This window comes from Heterocephalus glaber, unplaced genomic scaffold (assembly GCF_053883595.1).
Source record: "Heterocephalus glaber isolate CG9 unplaced genomic scaffold, H.glaber_assembly_v1.0 deba00001550, whole genome shotgun sequence".
Taxonomy (NCBI): Eukaryota; Metazoa; Chordata; class Mammalia; order Rodentia; family Bathyergidae; genus Heterocephalus; species Heterocephalus glaber.
In genome coordinates, this window is record NW_028258343.1 from 4,367,625 (window position 1) to 4,390,377 (window position 22,753).

Below are 22,753 nucleotides of genomic sequence, written 5' to 3' on the forward strand. Positions count from 1 at the left end.
ATTCTCCCCCAAAAGAGAATAATATATATACAAATATACAAACACATCATATTTCCATCATTCCTATGCACAAGGAAAGTATAAGATATTCACTCTATTCACAATGGCTCTGTTGTGGACAATGTAACTTGCATTTTGAGCATAGTAAACTGTGAACCTTATCTAACCAAAACAGAAAAAAGATCTGAATGATCCAAACACATTTCCCCTATGAGGAGCATATTTTATGAAAGCATAAATAAATGCTTGCAACCTTGCAAATTCTTGCAACTTTGTCCCAAATAGAGAATAACAGAAATAATTGAGAGAAGAGCCTGAAACATCAGAAGGTACCACTGCTGTGACAAACGGGTCACTTATGTGCAGTAGCACACATGAGGCGTGAAGGGGGCAAGTCAGGACTTCAGTGGTTCATTAGTTCCCTGGAGCAGCAGGAAAAAATTCCCTGTATCAGGACATTAAGAATGGACAATATAGGGCCAGAGGCTCGGTGGTGCCACCACCTGCCTTGCAAGCGCAAGGTCCTGAGTTTGATCCCTGGCACCAAAACAAAACAAAACGAAAACCGAGAATGGACAATACATTAACAGAAAGTTGTATTTAGTCTCCAGTTTTGCTTCCATAACAAAAACAAAAATAAGTCCACTTGAATTCCAAGGAAATGAAGAAATAAACCAAATGAAGATGAACATCTACAACAATCACCAGGAAAAGCATTTGCATCTCAGTCTAAAAAAAGACTATCTCAGCTGGGCATGGTGGTGCACACCTGCGATCCCAGCACTTGCAAGGCTGAAGTAGGAGGATCACTGTGAATTCAAGGCCAGCCTGGACTACACAGTGAGTTCAAAAATAGCCTGCACTACATAGCAAGACCCCATAGCAAGTCTCAAAACACAAACAAACAAACAAATGTACAAAATAAAAGAACTATCTCAGCTGCTGGGTTATACATTTTTTGAGGGTAGAGAGCATGAATCATGTCCCTTAGGATCACCTATGGCACTCACCTAATACCTTGCACAAAGTAGTTACTCAGTAAACAACTGTTGGATTGAATCACTCTTTGAAAAATGGCACCAGTTAGTTGTGGTTATCACTTAGAAATAAGACAGTTCAAACACTAGCCAGTTTGCAAAAATCGTTTAAGTGTGTTTACTCCCTACACTCATCTTTCAGGTAGAAGAATTGTTATCCCACATGGCAACTTATGGAATATATTTATATGTACTTTTGTTTTGGTTTTTGTTTTAGTACCAGGGATCAAACTCAGGACCTTGCGCTTGCGAGGCAGGTGGCAGAACCACTGAGCTAAATCCCTATCCCCATATGTACTTTTTATTTTAAACTTTTAGAACATGGTAAGTCCTCACGGGATTATCACTAAAGGGATTAAATCCATTTTCTAGTTTATTATGATGACGTTCTACACCTCTAGGCCTGGTGGGCTTCACTCTGTTTGTTTGTTTGTTTGGTACCGGGGATCAAACTCAGGACCCTGCGCTTGCAAGGTAGGAGGAGGAACCACTGAACCAAACTGCCAGCCCCTTCACTCTGTATTTGAAGCAATATATTTGTGGGCAACTGTTTCTCCCTGATGAGAAGCTCCCCCAAAGTATTGAGTTCATGACAATTTCCTACAAGAAGCTACTTTTTTTAATCTCAAAAATCTACTACAACTTTAGAAATCTGTAATTTAAAGAGCAAGAAGCAGTATCAGTCTACCTACCAAAAGGGAAAATTTTAAATTTTATTGCTTCTTTACACCAGATTAGAAAAATGAATCATTGAAGAAATACGCGTGTGTGTGTGAACACACAGATCCATAAAACAGAGTAATACATGTTATTAGATATATTTAATTCTGACATTTCTACAAAATATTAATCACTTAATTAAAAGTAAATTACATTTTGACATAACTTCTCTGCTCATTTCTTTACTGTCAGACCCCTTTCCTGGGTGGCATTTAAACACCATATAATTTATATCCATTTAGTCATCACACAGGAGAGAATTAAAACTCAAAGATATAATGCTGTCATCTATTTTTTTATTTTTAATTTTCCTTGTCTTCTAGTGTGATGATCTATTTCATTGTAAATAATTCTGTATTCCTGAAATGCTAGTTACTGTATTTTAAATCTCCTAATTGCACGATAATGTCTCACCACAATTCCATTAAGGATTATCATATTTCACAGCACAATAATCTTATCTCATAATATTATTTCTGAGGCATTTAATCATATATAATGTAATTATACTTCTGTATTTAATCAATCAAATAATATAATTTATTCTCTTATAGAAAATATGTGCCTATGTATTTCATCAAGCAATAAATGCTATACTACATATTGAAACATATCTGCTTATAAAAATAATCTTTAGAAAAATATGAACTAAGTGAAAGAGAAACACATTCATGAAGAGCAACCAGGCCATTTACAAAGACAATGGATTAAAATGCCACACTATTTCTTTAAGGTTTAAGTAAAATAAATGTGAAAAAATATAAATGAAATAGAAAAAATTCATGTACTTTTTAACTTTACCCAGAATTGAAAGAGTTCTAAATGTGATTTCCAAATATCCTGTTAAAGTTTTTAAAAAATCTTCAAGATGTCATTAGCCCTTACCAGCCACCAGTGCCATGGCAGGAAGCTTTCTATACCGCAGTAGAGAACAAGGATGCTATGACGTTTCATCCCAACTGTTAATGAAAATCATCCTTTTTGGTCACCCAATTTGACTGATTACCAATGAAGACTATGGCTCATCTCTTTCTATAAAGACCAGTCAAATGGTTCACACTATTAACTCTTTCATTTGTCTGTCTGTTTTGGTACTGGGGATTGACTGGGCGGGGGCACTGATAAGCATAGTTCAGCCCTATTGTTCTCCCTCTACCTTACCTAGCCCTTCTTAACACTTAACTGACCTATCTTGCCCTTTGTATCTTCCCCTAACCACTGGCCAATTCTCTGTGGAGGCTAGAGCTACAGAAGTGTTAAAACAGGCAACTTTTCAGTATCTTTTTAATAGCTCTTCTGAGTGTGTGAAAGATCAGCTTTGAACTTTATATACCTTGGTGTCAGTCATTTTAATTAGCACAAATGACTAAAGGCTGACTCTAAAATTCCATAATTTCACATCTGATAATACACTTCAACTTAACATATTCTGAAATTGTTTACTCTGTGTAGGACAGATTCTTATGTGAAGATTGTGGAACTGAAATTATAGAAATCAAAATATAAAATGATCGCCCTATTAAGATTTTTAAAAATATTTTTATAGTTATTCATCCTCTTGATATTTTTATTTCAAGAATTCTTCCCTTTTTCTACTTGAGAAAATAAGAAGGTAAACAAATCTGTCAGAAGCATCACAAAATAATTATTTCTTCACTTCTATAAGTATTACTTAAAGTAACCTTTTAGAAGGGAATATAGTTTTTTCTTACCCAGGACCACATGTAGAAAATGTCCCTATATAACCAAAATCGGATTAAAAAGCAATCCAATTAAAAAAGGCATGCCTTAAATGAATGTTTGAATCATCAAGTTCCTTGACATCAATCTCGGGTGACGACAGTCTCCTGACCCAACAAACAACAGATATTTTATGTGTATCTGTGTGTGCAGTTTTGATAGTCCTTTCATTAAACAGGGAGCAGGAAGTAGGACCATAGCTATTCCCTTTGATGTGGAAATGAAATGCTAAGAGCATGTAACAAAACAAAAGCCAGGGTCCTCTCCCAGGAGCACCTGCTCAGCAGCACGTACCAGTTATGTTGATGGGCACCACGTCAGCCTGCACCGTCTGGGCTTGCTGTCGCATCTTCTCTTCCGGTGTTGGCAGCGGCAGTGACTTGGTCCAGTTTGTCTGAGTATTAAGGTCAGAGAAGTCAGCTGAGGTTGGCGTTTTCGGTCTCCTGATGCCAGTAAGTCTTTCCTCCTCTGATGAAGAAACAGAACACTGCCGAGAAAAAAAAGTCACCATGTGTAAATAGCTGGCAGGAACATTTAAAACTACATTTTATTTTTACAATTAGATTGTTTTAAAGGAAGCCAAAGAATTGATTACGCTTAAGCGAAGCAATGGTTTGGGAGAAAACTGCTTATTCCCTTCAGCATGACCCATAATGCACAATTCACCTGGTCTTGGTCTATAAATTGCGAGGACTGCAGAAGGTTTTGCTGACCCACAAAATCTTTTACATTCTTCCAGTTTTTCCTATCTTTGCCATGGTCAGAAAGCTTACAGATTTAGTCTAACATTAGAAAGCTGGAGAAACATCATAGCTGCAACCATCAGTTTCCATTTTTATGAAAATTTAGTTTTCCTCAAAGTAATTTTTAACCTCAATCTTATTTCCTTTAGGCTCTGACCTCAAGAAACACTTCAAAAATGATACAGCTATTGTTGTTCAACTGTTTGTGCTCTTCTGAAACCACCTATACGGGGGGAAAAAAACCAGTGTGAAATTGTTAAATTATAAGAAGCTGATGAAAGCTGTGCTCCGGGCCTTATCAGAATTTCATGAAAACATTTCTAGCAGTGCCTGTTTTGATACAGATTAACATTCCAACTGAACAATCCTTCTTCCATACCTTTCCTCCCACAACCCCTTAAAAGTTGTGCTTAAATGTAACCACTAACGTTGTGTTGGCAAGCATTTTATGAGGGACTTTACCATGGCTCCATGGTAGCTAACTCTGTGACAATGAAAGGCCAAGAACTCAAAATCAAAGCAACATGCTTAGGAACAACAAAAAAGGGTACCAACTGGCTTTGCTGGGAAATAGCAGTTTGTGACATACAATAAATATGCAAGAACTGCTCTTCAAGTCTAAAGCATTGAAACTGAGCTGCCGCTCATGAAAGTAAAGCATTTAAGAATTTTACTGAAGGATAAAGTTAGTAAATCTTCCCAAAGGGAGCCTCAGTATAACCAGCAACCAGATCCATGCAACCCGCTCCAAGCCATTCATCCCCAAACAAGGGTAACTGCTATTGAGACTTCTAATCTCATGGCTTCGTTTGGCCTATATTCGAACTTTCTATGAAGGAAATCTTACTGTCTGTTCTCTTTGACTTACTTATGCTTGTGAGGATTTATCTAGCTTTAAAAGATGTACAGAGGGACGTCAGTTCACAAACACTTTTGTTTGCAAACACTATAGTGTTCGGCAAAATTTGGTTTTGTTTGCTAACTCTGCATTGGGCGACAAACACGACCTCGGCCATCTTTCCCAGACAAACACAAACGTGGCCATCTTTTCCAAGATCATAGAACAAATGAAGTTCGTGAACTGAGGTACCGCTGTATTTTGATGTCTTTCTGGGCCTAAGACAACTTGTAAGAGAGCACATGGGAGAAATGCATCTGTTGTCAAGCTCAAACCCAAGAATGCTGTCAACACTGTTTACTGCTACTGAGTTTGTCTCGCTGAAAAATATCTGTATTTATTCTACAATTGCTAGCACTTCACAAATCTCAAAAGGACTATAGGGAGAAGCCCCCAGGCTAAGAATCCAAAGACCTGAATGTGTTCCAAAAACCTTGATTCTTGCTGTAAATGGGCTACACCACCCACTTTCTGTACTCACAGAAGTACTCTTAGGACTTAGTGGCAATGTCTTACTATTAGGTATAAGGAGTATGAGGGTGGTACTCATATAAATATACTTATGTTTATATACAGAAGACATACAAAATGATCATCTAGTTTTTTCACCTAGGGAACATCTGGAATATTGATTGTTATGAAACGGACATATATACTCGATTTACAAACTGACATTTGTTACTGACATATTATGACACTAAGTTGAGCTCTATCCATTCATATTTGATCTGATTCTGGATATGTGGTTACAACTCACACAGATCCTTGTAACACAATCAAAGGGATTTCTGAAGCAGCAGCAGCGGCAGCAGCTAAGCCATACTGATGTAAACTGATTACTTCCAGTTTCTTTGCAGCTATGACACCATTGCTAAAGTTTAAGTCATAACACATATTCTCTCTCCGTAAGGTTCACACACACAAATCAAAATTAATTTTATTTGAGAATTTCATGGTGCTCTGTACAGAAGTCATCTGTCTGAGGCTGAATCTTAAACTAGTGAATTAGAAGATTACCCTCATTTTCTGAGACATACACATAGAAATAATTTTTCAGGCAACCTTGAACTACAGCATAAAAACTGAAAGCAATGAGAAGCAAATCCTAACAAGAAAGGCTTAAAAGGAGGAAAAGGGAAGCTCCAGGCTGACTGGCAATAGAGCAGCGACTCCCTCCAGCGAGGGCCCCTTTTCCTGGTGATGCCGTCATCGCCAGGGGCGCTGTGGGAAGCCCTGCTCTATGTTTTAAAAGCTTCTGGGCCATGCTCACCAGCCCCACTGACCTACTTTTCTTTTAGTTGGCTGATAATGTCAGAATCGATAACTTTCATTAATAGCACTTCCTTGTAGTCCTGATTGCCATGGGATGACATTTGGGACTGCTACGGTATGACAACAAAGAAAATCCATTTATAAAGTGCTTACTTCTCTTGCAGGAAAATTTCACAGCCAAGCAGGGCTCAGGAAGAGTTATATGCAAATATGACTGTTAGTACCACAATCTACTACAGCAAAAGCCAGCATGGAGGACACTCAGAATGACACAACTCCCATGCCTCCCGCTGTTTATAAACACAACATAGCCACAGGAAGAACCTGCCACATGTCAATCCTGACTCCTGAAGGTTTGCATCTCCAGTGACCCCCAATGGGGTGTGTGTTGGAGGCTTGCTCCCCTACTTGGTGGAACTGTTAGGGTTAAGGGCCTGGTAGGAGGTTTTTTTAGGTCACAGAGATGGGGAGCTGCCCTCAAACAGGAGAAGGGGCCTGCTGTGCAAGCGCAAGGACCCGAGTTCAATCCCCGGTACCAAAAAAAACAAAAACAAAAAAACCCCAAAAAAACCACGAGAAGGGGATCCCGTCCCCTTCTGCCTCTGTGTTATGCCCTGGCCATGAGGTGGGTTGTTTTGCAATGCCACTATCTCCCACCATGACGTGCTGCTCCACCACAGGCCAAAAGCCATGGGGCTCAAAAGACCATGGACCAAAACTCCACAAATGTGATCCAAAATAAACCTTTTCTCTTTATATATTGACTATTTCTGATATTTGTTATAGCATCAGAAAGCTGACTAATACAATATGAGCATACTCTGGATTCTTTCACTAGCTTCTTCACTGGTCTGTATGCTTCTGCCACGGCTGGCTACCATCCCCTACTCCTTCCCCTTCCAGTGGTCTATTCTCAACACAGCACAAAGAAATCTTTTACAACGTTAGTCAGATTGTGTTGATCCTCTGCTCACTGGCCCCTCCCAAGTCCTTACTCTGATCCACAGACTGGCCTAGTGTTCTCTCTCCAACCACACCACCCTCCAGGCGGTTCCTCATACAGTCTATGTATACTTCTGCCATTGTGCTTGCTGTCCCCCACAACTTTAGACAACTGCCCAGGCAGCATCCTCTTTAACTCAAAAATTTTCTCCATGGTCCCTTTAATCAGGAAGTGAACAAGGAAGAACCCATTCACCCTACTCAGTTTCAACTTCTCCCTGATATTATATCCCCCTTTCCTGCTTTTTTTCTCCTCTTTAGAATATATTAGTAGTGTTCTGGCTTGTGTCTAGATTGTCCCTCAAAGCCTCATGTGGTCACAGGTGGGGCTTTTCACGGGTGGCTGGATCTAGAGTGTGTGATGCTGGGATTAAGGGTGTGTGATTACTAAATTAGTCCACTGATTGGTCTGGCATCGGTCTGGGTTCAATTAAGGGTGCTACCTGCCCCAAGGTATTCTGAATAGAATATAACGGGACAAAAAGAATCTATCACTTGTCACTTGTTGCTTGCTGCCTTCTACCTGCCATCAACTGTTTCTCCTCTGACATCCCTCTGCCATTACACCCTGCCTTGGAGCCACCCAATTATGGACTGAACCTCTACAAACTGTGAGCCAAACACCTTCCCTCCTTTAACTTTGGGTGTTGAGTATTTTGTCTCAGCAACAGAAAAGTAACTAAGACAAGTAGTATACATATATTTTCTTTATTTGTCCTCCAAGAAACTATATAAGCATCATTAGTGGCTTTATTCAGAATTACATAGAAAGCTATTTCAGAATTTTATCTTTAGAAAGGTCACCATTTAGTAACCAATTGCTATGTGGCTTGCCCTGGATTGTAAGCTTTGTAGTGATGATCTCATTTAGTCCCCACAGAGTTGGCCTTGTTTCATAAAGAGGAAATGGAGACTTGGAGGAGGAAATTAACTTTACTTTTACTTTTGGAAAGTTCCTAAGTGGGAAGCTACGACTAGAACCCAGAACTGACCCCCAAAGCTCTGCTATGAAATAGTATAAAACAACCACTCACCGAGGTTTATAACAAATAACTGGGTCTTCAGACCTAAAAGTGAAATTGTTTATATCTCTGAATAAGAACCAAACCTTTAAAAACCTATGAAAGGCAGCAGTGTGGTGTTGGCAGGTGAAGTGGAGTCGGTTGGGTCGACATCCTGGCCCTGGCATTTACCAGCTGTACGTCTTGAGCAAATCAATCTCCCCGTGCAGGGAACAGAATGACCCAAGTGGTGATGACCTGTTTCATGCCTGTGGAATCCTTCAGCACAAGTGACTCTCTTTTCTTCTTCCTTTTTATTTTTTTTTTGGTACTGGGGATCGAACTTGGGTCCTTGTGCTTGCGCAGCAGGTGGCGAAACCATTGAGCTAAATCCCCAGCCCTCTTCTTCCTTTTTAAATATTGAGTTTAACATGCCTTGTATTCAGAATTTAAATGCAGCTTTTACATCTACTAGTTGGTCAGTAATATTCAGCAATGCACCATACCTTGGTCTGGGAAACAAGAGGGGGTCACAAAGGATTCCCCATGACATGCAGCTTGACTTCCCATGACACAGGGAGATCGCTGCAGCTACAACGGCCACTTTGTGGCTTTTGGATTTGCAAGCAGGTCCCACCTGGAAATCGGGCAAGCTCTAGCCAGGTGGGCAATGGAGCCTAACTGTGGTTTCTCTAGCAGAACAACCAAGTGACCCCAAAGGAAGCTTAGCTGTGAAACATGGATTAGCCACTTTTTAAAAAATTTGCTTTGCTTTTAAAAACTAGAAAACTGAAATATAACCAGAGCTAAACTCAGCACTTAGTAATTATCACATGAAAAACAGATGGGACTATATAGAGCACTATTTAAGAGGATACCAACATACATTCTAGTCCTTTCTGGAAGATGTCTAGTTTTTGCTGCTTTTCTTCCCAAAACAAAATCCCTCTTACACCAACTCTTGGATTTCAGGATCCTGACAAGTTTTATAAGGTGCCCAAACTTCTCAGGTCTTTTTTGGCTTTTACCTTTCGTGTACTGTGACATAAGGCCCTAAACATAGTCCTGTTCTCTCTGTATCTCCCTGCCTCAAGCCTATACTGGAAGAAAGCGTGTGGGTGGTGGAAATGGATCTATGCAGCAGCCCAAGTCAGGGCCCTACCAGCAACTACGTGCGAGCCAGTGGGTGATTTCAATGCTCCTTATTACAGAACTTCAATTGTTCTTTTTCTCCCTGGCCACAAACTGTGTCCCTTAATCAAGCTCTAAACTTTCTTAGTGCATACTGAATTGACACATTTTGGATTTTTAACTTTCCCATATGAAGTCCCCTTTTCCTCAAAATAATGACAATACTTCATTAGAACATAAATGTTTCATTGATATCATTGTTTTTAATCATTTTAGCATTATAAATTATAGTGCAATGTGTATAACATAAAAATACTTAATAACTTACCACAGCTCATGAGCTGAAAGATTACACATGCCCCTCCAGCATCCCATCCTACTGCTTCCCCAGAGCGAACCACTAACTTGAATTCCATGTTCATCCCTCCTTTACTTCTCCTTATATGTGCCTGTGTGTGTTTGTGTGCCTAAGTGGAGAAGAGATCTGTTTTTACTTTTCAAGCAGTTTCATGGTCTTTGTAATGTTTCTGACACAGCACTATGTTTCTAAGACACGTCCACATATTGTGTGAGCCAGTAATTCAACCACTACACTGGAGGGTATGTCCCAATCCAGTGCTGTACCACATTTATTTATCCATTCTTTTCCTTTCTACACCTCAACTTTCAACATTCCCCATCAGCGAGTGTTAGAAGGAAAATGTTGGAGTAAAAAGCTTGATTCCTCATATATCCATAATTGGAGGAAAAACAAGGGCTTTGGAGTCACAGATCTGCACTGCAATCCTGATTGCACTTTGGGGGGTGATGGGTGTGTTTGCCATCTTGATGGCAGTGATGGTCTCTTGCGTGAAGACCCAGGTCAAAACTTGTTAAGTTGTACACTTTAAATATAGGTAGCTGATTTTATGTGAATTACACCATAATAAAGCTCTTTTAAAAGAGAGATCTTGTTTCAGTATTTAAACACTTGGATCTTAAGTAAGTGACTCAGGCTTAGAGGCGGTTTCCTCATCCATGTTGTGGTGTAACCAAAGCCACCTTGCATGGTAGCAGAGCACTGCACTGAGCATAGTAACAGGAGCCTGTCACTGCTACATGCCAGGTGCTTGGCTCTACATCAGGAGAACAGAGATCAGGAAGTGAAAGGCACTTTCCTTCCATCCAGAAGAGAAGGTAGATGAGATGGGAGCCTGCTTACAGTGTGACGGGATGTGACAGAGAGGATGGAGCAAGGCATTGAGGACACCTCATCAGTCTGGATGCGAAAAGGCCTGGGCAAGACAGAACCTGTGGTGCCATCCGTGCCTGCAGTGGTACAGAATACTAATAATGTGCCGTAACTTGCCGAGCAGCGAGCACCGAGAGCTGCTACTGACTCCTTTAGGCTTCCACTGTGTCCAGAAGTGACTCACCCAGAGATCCAGCAGGAAATGATTACATTCAAAGCCATCATTTCTAGACTGTGAACTACCTTAGGCCGGAGACTGTGTCTGCACACTGAGATCTAGAGGCTGAGATCAAGAGGCACGTAACTTTTTTTGTGGGGGGTGGGGATAAAGAATGAACCAATGCCAGACAAATCAAAGACAGCGCGAGAAGCTGGGCATGGTGGTGCACACCTATAATCCCAGCACTCAGGAGGCTGAGGCAAGAGGATGACTGTGAGTTTGAGGCCACTCTGGGCCATGTACTGAGACCCTGTCTCAAACAAACAAACAACAGAGAGTGTGAGGGATGACAAAGGTAATCATAGTGAGTGAGATGGAATCTGGGTGATTAGTAATTTTCCCCTTGTATTTAACCAACATGGCGTAATGAAAACGATGTAACCTGAGATGCCCTGCATTCCCATCTTCAAGAAAATAACTTCATATTTCTGAACCTTGGCTTCCAGATCATTAAAATGACAGCAATAACGATTAAAAAGTATTAAAAATACCTGTTGCAGAGGAGATTCTAGTGGGAAATGAGCTATGATTTGTGGGAAAGTTCTGAAATGTTCTCAAGTGTCCTACAGTCATTGCAAACTTATTAGAATAACCACCAGTGAATATAGACGGCCTGTGAAGCCACCACAACCGGAAATTGTTAGTAGCTGCTGAAACCTCTCAAAATCATTGCCTTAGGCAGGAAATTCTGTGTGGGTAGAATAAAAGACTGGATGATTGAGACAGTGGCCAAATTTTCACAAAAACAGACATTGTCTATTGAGCCATTTTCTTTGATGTCTGGTTTGAAAAATGCAGCAGTTTAATAAAAGTCATCAGGATCCTCTGGGTCTATACTGCATACCAAGCACCAGGCAAAGGGTTTCACAAACATCAATTGACTCCCACCTCACAATACCCTTCCGAGGTAGGTAGGGCCGCTGTGGAACTTATTATCAAAGCTGGAGAACCTCTGAGAAAGAAAGGGGGTGCTATTAATAATTACACAGGACAGCAGCTGCAAACCAGTGGGGCAAAGCCACCAGCCTGGACAGGTGGAGGAGGACAGCAGCCCCACCAAGGCTACCCAGCCTGGACAGGTGGGGAAGCTCCCCCAAGGCGGGGCCTCCTGTGTCAAGTTCAGGGAGCCTCCAGTGCGTATGGTTACAGCAGCCAGGTTACTGCCCTCTTCTCTGAAGTCCTCCTTGGGCTGAAATATTTCCTTCAAAACAGCCTAAAACACAACCAGCTCAAAGAATAACAGGAAACAGCAAAGAAAATTTTGGTTTCTAACACCACCACTGACGCCAACCATTTACTGTCAAAATTCCAGTCCAATTCATCTCTTTGGGGGGTGAATTTTACACGGGGGATTGAGTAATTTGTAAGTGACGTTCTTTCTCTGGGACAATGGGGCCTCTGTGAACAATTTCCCAGAATCAGCGAGCATGCCATCAAATAGAACTCCTGATAATAGCAGTTGGAGAAACTCCCTATCAGCCTCTAGAAGTATTTTGGCACCTGTACCTGAACTCCCAGCAAATACCTGAATAAGCCTCCTTGGTCATATCTGGTATACATTGAAAACTGAAGGGAAAAAAAAAGTCAAGACTAAAACAAAATATAATGACTTATTCTTTGACTTCACAGTTGAATATAAAGGTATTTTCTGGAAATTCTAAATTCCTTTGCTGACAGCATTCTGTCATGCAGAATGCTTACTATTTAGATGATACTACATAAACAACTGGAAATAACTGAAATAATTTTTTCTTGCTACACTCTATTACCACTTTTGATATCAAACATATACAAAGATATCATCTGCAAAATACCTTTGTTCATACCATAAAACAGACTGTAGAGTTCTACCTGGTGTTTTGCATTAGGGGTGATTATTCCAGAACAATTAGCCAAAGTAGCCAGAACTGAGGTCCCCTCGTTTCTCTTCTCTAATGTGTTCGTCCTTAACCTTTGCCATATGAGCAGCTCTCATTTGGGGAAAGAACGCCCAACCTAAGCACACAAGGGAAGCTTAATATGTGTTGAAAGCAAATCAGATGCCTTTCATTATAAATACCTCTTGATATTGATGATTTGTAGCCTAAGTATTTGGTAACTTGTGTGTTCCTTCTGTCATACGGCCCTTTAACAGGCCCTACCCCAAAGCCACCTATGAAATTCAAAAGGGGTTTCCCAATGGAATTTCCCCTCAAAGTGACTTCCACACATTCTGTTTACTGTGATCCCAATTGCGTGAGCAACCTGAAGACCTTGGATTACAGTTAGGGGTCTTATCTTGGAAGCACCACAAAGTGCTGGTTTGGAGGCCTTTTTACATTTACTAGAGTCCCACCTGATTTCAGGGGCCAACTTGAGGATGCACTAAATCCCAAGCAGGTTTAGGTCTGTTTCTAGAGCATAGGTTCTGTTTTTCATATTCGGTGCCACTGCTCTGTACCCCCAGGGGCCACATGGGAGGGACTCCTGGCCTTCGTTCCCACCAGGAAAGGCAGAGTCCTTTCCTCATCTCAGCTTGCACCTTTCCCAGCCAGAACCTTTACATTCAGCCTCTCCACACCTCCCACTCCTTCTCCTACCCTCTTCAAACAAACAAACAAACACCCAAATCGAAATAGTCCACTATTCTCTTATTGGTATCGTGTTAATTTTATAAAGTAAGTTGGGCAAAACTGGCAGCTTTTTCACAGTGAGTCCTCAATCTAAGAGTATGGTATGTCTTTTCATTTACTCAAATCTTGTGCTCTTCTATAGTATTTTTTTTTTGGTACCGGGGATCAAACTCGGGTCCTTGCGCTTGCGCAGCAAGCGGCAAAGCCACTGAGCTAAATCCCCGGCCCATCTTCTATAGTATTTTAAAGTTTGTTTTCACATACAGCTTACATTTTCCTTATTAAGTTTATCCCTATTTTGTCTGCTATAGCAATTTCAAATAGCTTATATCTGCTATTTTAACTTTGTAGGTATGAAAGTTATGCTTTTCTGTATGTCAATTTTTATGCTTTATTACAGTGTTGTATTTTATTATTTAAAATAGTTTCAAATTTTTATTTTCCTGGATTTGCCAAGTATACTAACTTACAGTGTACACAGAGTAGTGATATAACCCCAATCTTTCGCATTTTCACACTTCTGATTCTACAGCTTTCCTAACTGTGCCAGCTAGTTTTTCCCACATGATGTGAAGTTGTAATGAAATGAACTGTCCTTCTTTTGTATTTTATTCTAATGAGCACAGCCCATTGAAAACTGTGTTGGATTTGGGGACCGGGTAGATCAACTTTAAATTACGGAAGTATCCATTTGTTCCTACACTACCTTTTTTTTTCTGTTTTAAAATCAAGAATGGCTATTAAATTGTACCAACTATCTTGTCAATATCTATGGCTTTAAGTATATAGTTGTTCTTCTCAGGTCTGTTATTATGATTAGTGTATGACTGTATTACTTAATACTGAACATCCTTGAATTCCATAAAAAAAAACCCAGTGATTTATGAATATGTCTTTAATGAGCTGCTGGATTGTTTCCTAATGTTTTGCTTATGATTTATAATGGCAATATTCATGAATGAAACCAGTCAGTTAATTTTCTGCTTTGTGCAGTCTTTGCGGGATTTTGGCCTCGGGGTTAAACTAATTCATTAAAAAGAACTGCACCTTCCCACTGCTCATTGCCAGCAACTGTTTCAAACACTGGATTTACCGTTCGGACACTTGTCTCACTCTCTCCTCACCATACTCTCTGGCCTTGGTGGGTTTTTTGTTTTTGCGAATCAGCGCAACACTTGAATACATTTTTTTAGTGGTGCTTGGTCTGGTGTGATATTTCCTTTTTTCTGTAGTCAGATTTGATACATTCTATAAGTTATAAAATAAAGTTTATATTTCTTCCATTTAATAAAATATGATCTATAGTGTTTACTCCTAATCACAAAATTCTCTGCTTAAAAAAATGCATTAGTGCTTTCTTATTAACTCTCAATAAATCAAACTCTTTGGCTTAGTGCTACCCTACTGGGATTCTCCCTCAGCCTCTTCTATCACAACTCCCAATACCACTGCTGGTGATCTCAGCATCCAGAGCTCCTTCATCTCTCTCTTGCTCTGATCTCTCACATCCTCGCTTCCAACCTGGCTCTGACACCCACTCTTGTGCACTGACACCCTGACCTGAGTGAGCATTGCAGGAGCCCGACTGAGCTGCTGAAGGTGGTTCAAAATGTGGCAATCCTACAGAATTTGTGAGGTGATAAAAAATGTATCAAGAATGTGCCTGATAAAAAATATATCAAAAAGACTTAAGCAACTGGTAGAATGGCATTGTGGTTTACTGGGGTAGGGAAAAACTATGATCACTAAATTGTTTATTTTTGGAAGAGGAATACAAAATCACATGTTTAGATGTAGACAAGTTTGAGATACCTGGAAAACATTTAAGTAGAGATGGATACTAAGCAGATAAATACATGAGTCAGAACAAGACATATAAACTTGGAAAATTTCAATTTTAAAACCATGGGACTCAACGAAATCACTCAAGGAATGAGTTTCTTACAGGGGAACAAAGGTGCAAGATTTGAGCCTCAGGGTTACACCAGCCTTTAGATATCTGGAAGAAAGGGGGCAAGCAACAAATGACTGGGAAGCTATGATTAGTTAAGAGGAGAAAAATCAGGAGTGCCTAGCAAAGAAAATATCCTCAGAAGAAAAGATTAATAAATGATACTAAATTCTGCTGAAAGGTTAAGTTCTGGAAGCATTAAATTTGGCAACATAGAGGTGAAGGGTATACTTAATCAGAGTAGTTTTTGTCGTAGGCTGGGGATAAAAATTTGGAAGGCTTTCAAAAGAGACTGTAAGGGCCAGGGATTTAGCTCAGTGGTTCTGCCACTTGCCTTGCAAGTGTGAGGACCCTAGTTTGATCCCTGGTACCTCCCCCCCCCAAAAAAAATGTCCAACAAAAGAGACTGTAAGGAAAGGCAATGGAGATGGCAGGTCTGGGTAGATTTTTGGAAGTTTTATTACAAAGAGGAACTGAAAAATATAGTAGAAACTGGAGGATGATGTCAGGTCAAAGGAAGTTTCTTTATGATGAAAGAAAACACAGGACATTTCTATAATGATAATTATGATGCAATCGAGAAAATCTGATCAGTCTGAAGAGAAAAGAGTACATTGTAAGTATGAAGTCCTTTGGAGACTAGCATTATTCATTCTGCTGGAAAAAGATGGTGCCTACTGTATGTGGGTCCCTGATTTGGGCACACTGGGGTGCAGAAGGCAGAAAGAATGAGGACTATTCACCCACTGCAGACGGGAAGGTGCAAGCAGTATGATCAGTTTGGTTGTGAAAAGATACGCTGGCTGATTGTCTCTATTTCCCAGGAAAGTAAATACTAAGCGCTGCATCTGAGAATGAAGCAGAAAGAGCAGTGTTTGGGATCTGAGAAGGGGTGAACTGTAATTTGGAAGAGTGGAGGAATGAGCTAAGGAGTTACCAGAGTGGGGTTGAGCTTGAGGTCACTCACTGCTAGCGAGAGTAGCTAACAACCTGGTGCTCTTCCATAGCCTTGTTCCATGCCAGGGAGAGCTGTGTCCATCTGGGAATGGGATTTTCCCAAGAAAGTGGCAGGAGAGAAGGGCCAGTGGAGCTCAATGTGTGTGCAAAGAAGTGAATATGATGGTGGGCTGTGACAGATGGTGGGTTGTGACACGAGGAAGGGAGTGGGGGGAGCAGAATTCTCAGAGGATCAAACAATTTCTGTAATGAGATTCTAGGGGGATCAAGCTGGAAAAATACAGATGGAGTTTCTTCTTTTTCTAACAACCTTAGCAAGTCCTATAGGACACAATTCTGAAATAAACCTGGGCGGTCTCTTGCTTGGATTACCCCAGTACCCTACTGTCTCTTTGCTTCAATCTTCAACTCCCTGTGGTCTAATCTTCATAAAGTAGCCACATAAATCATATTAAATAGCAAATCAGATCATGTTACTTTCCTGCTCAGCTCCTCCAGTGACCTCTATCCCACTCAGAATCAATAAATCCAAAGTCCTTACCGTGGCCAATTAGGACCCACACAATCTGGTCCTGGGTTACATCTCCCATGGTCATTTCCCCTCCCTTATCCTCACTACAGGTCTCCTCTGGCCTCGGGCTGTCCCCTTCCAGGATCAGCAAGCCAGGTCTTTGCATCTGCTCTCTCATCTTCCTAGAAAGGACTTCTCGGGACGCCAACATGTGGTGTTCTCATACCTCACCCTGAGCTCTGCTCCAACAATATCCCAAGGACACAATCTAAAACGGCAGCCTGGATACTCAGGAGCCCTCGGGAACATTGTTTTATTTATGCTCTCAACACTTATCAGCACCTGGTACTGTATTTATTATATTATACTTGCTCATTCACCATTGTGACCCCTTTAATGGCAGGGACTTTGTCTCATGCACTCGATGGGTTCTTAGGACCTAGAACAATCTTTGGCAATTTGGAGGTACCAAATAAACATTACTGAGTGAGTGAATCAATGAATGACCTGTTAAAAAGATCTGAGAGAGCAATCTTATTCCTCTACCCACTTTCTTAATGCCTTTAGTTAATGCCTTGCTGGGCCTGTGGTACATCCATAGAAACACAGAGAGGGAAGAAGGGATACTGAAAATCGGTCCTCCAGCTCCCAGAATGTCACTGTCACCATTAGCACCCCTTTCTTTCTTTCTTTTTTTTTTTTTTTTGTTACTGGGCATCGAACTTGGGTCCTTGTGCTTGCACAGCAGGCGACGAAACCACTGAGCTAAATCCCTGGCCCTAGCACCCCTTTCTTGCTGCTCACATGGCCACTCTTTGAGTCCAGGTCCTCAGTTATGTCTTGCCTGTTGCCACCTCGAAAATCAGAAGAATTCTCTTTCACACAGTAGTAAGCGCCAAAGCTACTGCAGCAAGTTATATATGAAACTTCATTCTTAGTTCTAACCTGAACACTGCAAGTTCCTTAAGTACAAAAACCTTATTAATCTTCCCATTTTTCGGTATCTGACACACAGACTTTACTGTGCTGCTGCTCCCCTTCTGGGAAGGTTCTCCTCAAGCACTCAGCACAGTGCAGCTCACTCTTCATGCCGAGCACCTTTCGCTGAGTAAGGCCTAATCGCTTCATTTCAAACTGCAGCCTCCACTCCCTCTGATTTATCTCCCTGCAGCGCACATGCCACCTTCCAGCATAGCAAAGTCACTTCTAGACTCAGTGCCTCTCCGTGTCATCGAAGCCTCAGAGGGCAGGACTTCTTCTATTTCACTGTTGCATTCCCATCACCTACAAAGGTCCTGACACACAGAGTGCTCAACCCATTCTTGTTTAACAAGCAAATTCTAATTCTGAGTTCACAGGAACTCTTTCAGAGACTCCAGGGTGGGACGAGGATCTGGGTCTGGGTTCCAGATAACCACCCCTGACAGCTGCACTGCTGGGAGGGAGGAGTGTGTCACGTGACCAAGAGAGGGGCTAGGGGCAGAAATATGGGTTCAGAGTTCTGACCCAGGGCAGACAGGACTCTGCAGTAATTAACAAGTGACTGCTGAACGGATGAGCAGCCAAGCAGCCAGTCACGATGTGGAGACGCAAGACCCAGTCTCTCACTTTGACCTTAAGACACTGGAGAGAGACCTGTATGAAGTGGCGGGGAAGCCCAGGGGCTTTTGTGTTGAATTCCCATGCCAATTCAGTACCTTTGTCATTGACAGCAGCACTCAGCCTCATTAACTTTAAATGGTTAAGAAGAAAAATGCCTATTCTCTGGCATAGAGCATTGGAATTAATCCCGCAATGATGAATAAGCAAAAAGATAGACATTGTGTTATAACAGCATCAAACTGGATGTGTAATACCGGGAGGGCAAGTAGGTATTCAGATGCAATATTTCAAGGACTCAAGAAACTGCAGAGGTTAATATGGTACTGAGTGATGGAATCCAACAGGGAAAGGAGGAAAGAAGAGAGGGAAGTTCAACCTGATGGCATAATTCATTAGTTGATATTTAATAATATACTCTCTAATTAATATTATACATCAACAACATAAGTTGATTTATTTATTTTATTCTGAAGCACATTTCTCCACAGCAACTACCTTGAGATGACATAATTTAAAATTTTTGATTGTACTTCAATTTGGTTCTCTATATTCAAGAAAAGAAAAAAATACAAAGTTCCCCTTACCTAGCACTAACAACGTCTGCCAAGGATTTCAAAATGCCTTCAACCAAGCACGACTGTTAAGGTGAATTTTTTAAATGGAGCCACAGCACTGGACAGCGGCAAAGGAAGCTAAGGTCTGAACACGGTTTCCAGCTTGGGGAGCCCCGTTCTGGGGAAGGCTGGAGTACAGACTCTGGGCCTGGGCCTGCGCTCAGGGGTGCCTGCAGGGAAGCCAGATGACAGGTCCCCCCTCGCATGACAGGGAGGCTGCCCCGATGCGATGCTCCCACTCCCATAGACACAGGAAGCAACATGTGGGCCTGAGGAAATCTGCTGCGGTCCCACCCTCTGGTTCCTGGCCTGGTGTTGCCAATACTACCAAACCAGGGCTTATCGTGGAGATGCGGGCTTATCGGGACAGCCAGGGCACATCCTAGCATGCAAAGGATGACACATATGCATGCTTGCACATCTGGTCCTCATCCACAGACTGCCTGTGAAAGAGACAGAAGGCTTCACTTCTCGGGGGTGATGATTTGTCCACACTTGGTCCACATAAGGGAGCAGGGCTCCCTGGAGGAGGGGTCCATTGCAGTGCCACACAGAAGCAGAAAGGAGCCCACAGTTAGCACTATGGTGAGAATGTAGCTGTGTGATCATTTGGAGACTATTACGGTTTATATTTCAATGTCCCTCCAAAGCCTCAGGGGCTCATAGGTGGGGCTTTGGGGCAGGTGACTGAATTATAGAGTTGTGATGCTCAGCAGTGGATTAGCCCACTGATGAATTTGTACCTAAATGTGGTGCTGGGAAGTGAAGCCTGGTTGGAGGAGGTGGGTCACTGGGTCGTGGCCTGGAAATGCCTATGTCCCTCCTTCTCCCTTGATCTCTCTCTCTCTCTGCTTCCTGCTGTCCTGCCATGAGCTGTTTCTCTCTGCCAGGCCCCTCTGTCATACTTCCATGCCTTCAAGCCAGTGGATTATGGATGGAAACCTCTACAAACTTTGAGCCTGAATAAACTTCTTTTAATTTGCTGGTGTCATGTATTGTATCTCAGCAATGAGAAAGTAACTAAGACAGAGATTTTCATTTTTCAGAAGATCTTATGGTATTACCATGATAATGGCAATTTGCCACCATCTACACTCTTAGACACTCACAATTTGTGCAATCATGCTGCACCCCACAAATGATTCTTCCACATCTGAGAGGCAGTGTTAGGCCAATAAACAGAAACAGCTGAATAAACAAAAATCTCACTACACAATTTATCTTCTGGTTTTCAATTTCCTTACTTATACTAACAATAGAAAAAGAGTTCCTGAAATTACAGATCAGATCAATTTTGAGATGGCTATTTTCATATACTTTAGCAAAAGGACTAATATGCAAAAATATGTTCAAAGAAATTGGGAAAACATTCAATGATTAAAATCTGGGTGGGGAAGGAAGGAACGGGGAATTGTTGGCCAAAGGGTACAAAGTTTCATATAGGAATAAATGTTGAGATTTGCACAGCAATATGACTCTAGTCAATAAAAATGTATTGTATATTTCTCTTCATTTCTTAGTCCTAGGAATGGAATCCAGGCCTTGCACATGCTAGGCAAGCACTCTACTATTGAGCCTGTATTATGTATTTCAAAATAACTAAAAGAATAAATTTCAAATGCTTTACGATAAAAAAACGATAGGAAGGCTGGGGATTTAGCTCAGTGGTTCTGCCGCCTGCCCCAAAAGTGGAAGGACCCAAGTTTGATCCCCGGTACCAAAAAAAAAAGATAGGTAAGGGAAGTAGATACATTACTTCACTTGATTTAATCATTTACATTATATATATATATATATATATATATATATATCAAACATCACATTGTACTACATAAATGTACACAATTATGATTTTTAAAATTAAGAACAGTATTAATTTTAAAAGATTAATCTAGAAATACAACTTAGGTTCGATATTCATTTGAAGACCAAGAATCTAAGGTAACAATTGCCCACTTTTTGATCAATTATTATCTTACTTTGTTCTCTGAAGTTGCTTATTTAACAAAAAGAAAAAATTTTGAAATATTGCTTTCTAGCTAACAGGGTTTTTATATATTGACCTAATGCCACTGAAAGTTTTTAGATTAATTAAAAATGATTTCCAAACTAAATCCTAGTTTTCAAATCTTAATTTGTAAATTTAAGTAATTTAAATATAAATTAAGTAATTTAAGCAATTCCATTATCAGTCCACATTACCTGATAAATAAAAATAAAACTATGTAAATAAAAATCTGCATACATTTTTATTCTTTCATGTGCATTTAGCACTGAGAAAAAATATACCTAATAGTTTGTACACATCATGAAGGATAGTATGAGTCAAAGAACTCAAATGCAGTACAGCACACTAGTGAACTGGCCAGTGCAATAATATTAAGTAATATTAAGTGGCACTAAGAGCGCCACTTAGGATTGATCTATACTAGAAACACTGACCGCTTGTGAAACAGTGGTCTCTAGAGGGTGCTATGGTTGGGATGTGGTTTCCTCTCCCGGGGTCTCTGGGTCAGAGGCTTGTTGGAGGTGGGATCTTTAATAAGTGGGGCATGGCAGAAGGTGGGGCATGATGGGAGGTGTGGTGTGGTAGGAGGAGGGGCATGGTGGGAGGTATGGTGGGAGGTGTGGTGGGAGGTGTGGTGGGAGGTCATTAGGGCCACAGAATACTTATCTTTGAAAGTAACTGAGGTATTCCTTGTGGGGCCTTGGTTAGCTCTCAGGATAGCATTGTACCTGGCCCCACATGGCCTCTCTCTTGCTTCCTTTTATGAGATGAGACTGCTCCCACACACACTTGCTCTGTCACTGCATCCACCCCAGGTTAGGGGATGCAGTCTAGAGATCCCGCCAGAGATGAGCCAATGCAGCACATGCCCTTGAACCCACAAACCGCAAGCTAAGTGAGTCTTTTTCTTCATGAGTCATTTGCCTCATGTATTTCATTGTTACCCATGAAAGCTAATCAGCAGAGTTCTTTGTAACATGACTGGGTTCTTGGTCATATGAAAGACGAGAAAACAGAGACCTCCATTTCTCCTACCAAAAGAGAACACTGAAAATCCACAAATATACTGAGTTCATATCAATTCAAGGAATTTCCTGGATCCTGACCTTACTTCCTTTTTTATTAGAATAATTTTATATTTACAGAAAGGTTGCAACGATAATATTGAGTCCCTTGTGTTCCCTTCACCGCCTTTCTCCTTACACTAATATTCATGTAATCAGGGTACTTTATGTCAAAATCAAGAAATCAACTTGTGACAGTATTCTATTAATAAAATACAGACTTTGTTTTGCTTTTGCCAGTTTTCCACACTCATCCTTTCTGGTTCTGGGGTCCTCTCCAGAACCCCCTGCTGAACTCGGCAGCCTCACCTTCTGATCAGAGTCTGCGTCCTCATGGTGATAATCATCGCAGAGTGGGCCGGGGTAAGCTGCAAAGGTGGGTCCCTGAGAGTAGTACTGAGAGCTCCGGTAGCCATCCCGCCTCAGCTTGTCACACTCT

At 41.1% G+C, this 22,753-nt stretch overlaps 1 protein-coding gene across 9 annotated transcripts in view; it reads right to left on the minus strand.

Annotated features, from left to right (window-relative positions):
• Positions 1–22,753, minus strand: part of Nhsl1 (NHS like 1) — a 226,747-nt gene that overhangs the window by 16,538 nt on the left and 187,456 nt on the right. For all 9 annotated transcript variants that reach the window (XM_087190235.1, XM_087190237.1, XM_004846070.4 and 6 more), the window contains 2 exons: positions 22,624–22,751; positions 3,792–3,984 (listed from right to left, as the gene is read on the minus strand). In XM_087190235.1, the coding sequence (XP_087046361.1) occupies positions 3,792–3,984; positions 22,624–22,751 (321 nt within the window). The remainder of the gene's footprint in view (positions 1–3,791; positions 3,985–22,623; positions 22,752–22,753) is intronic.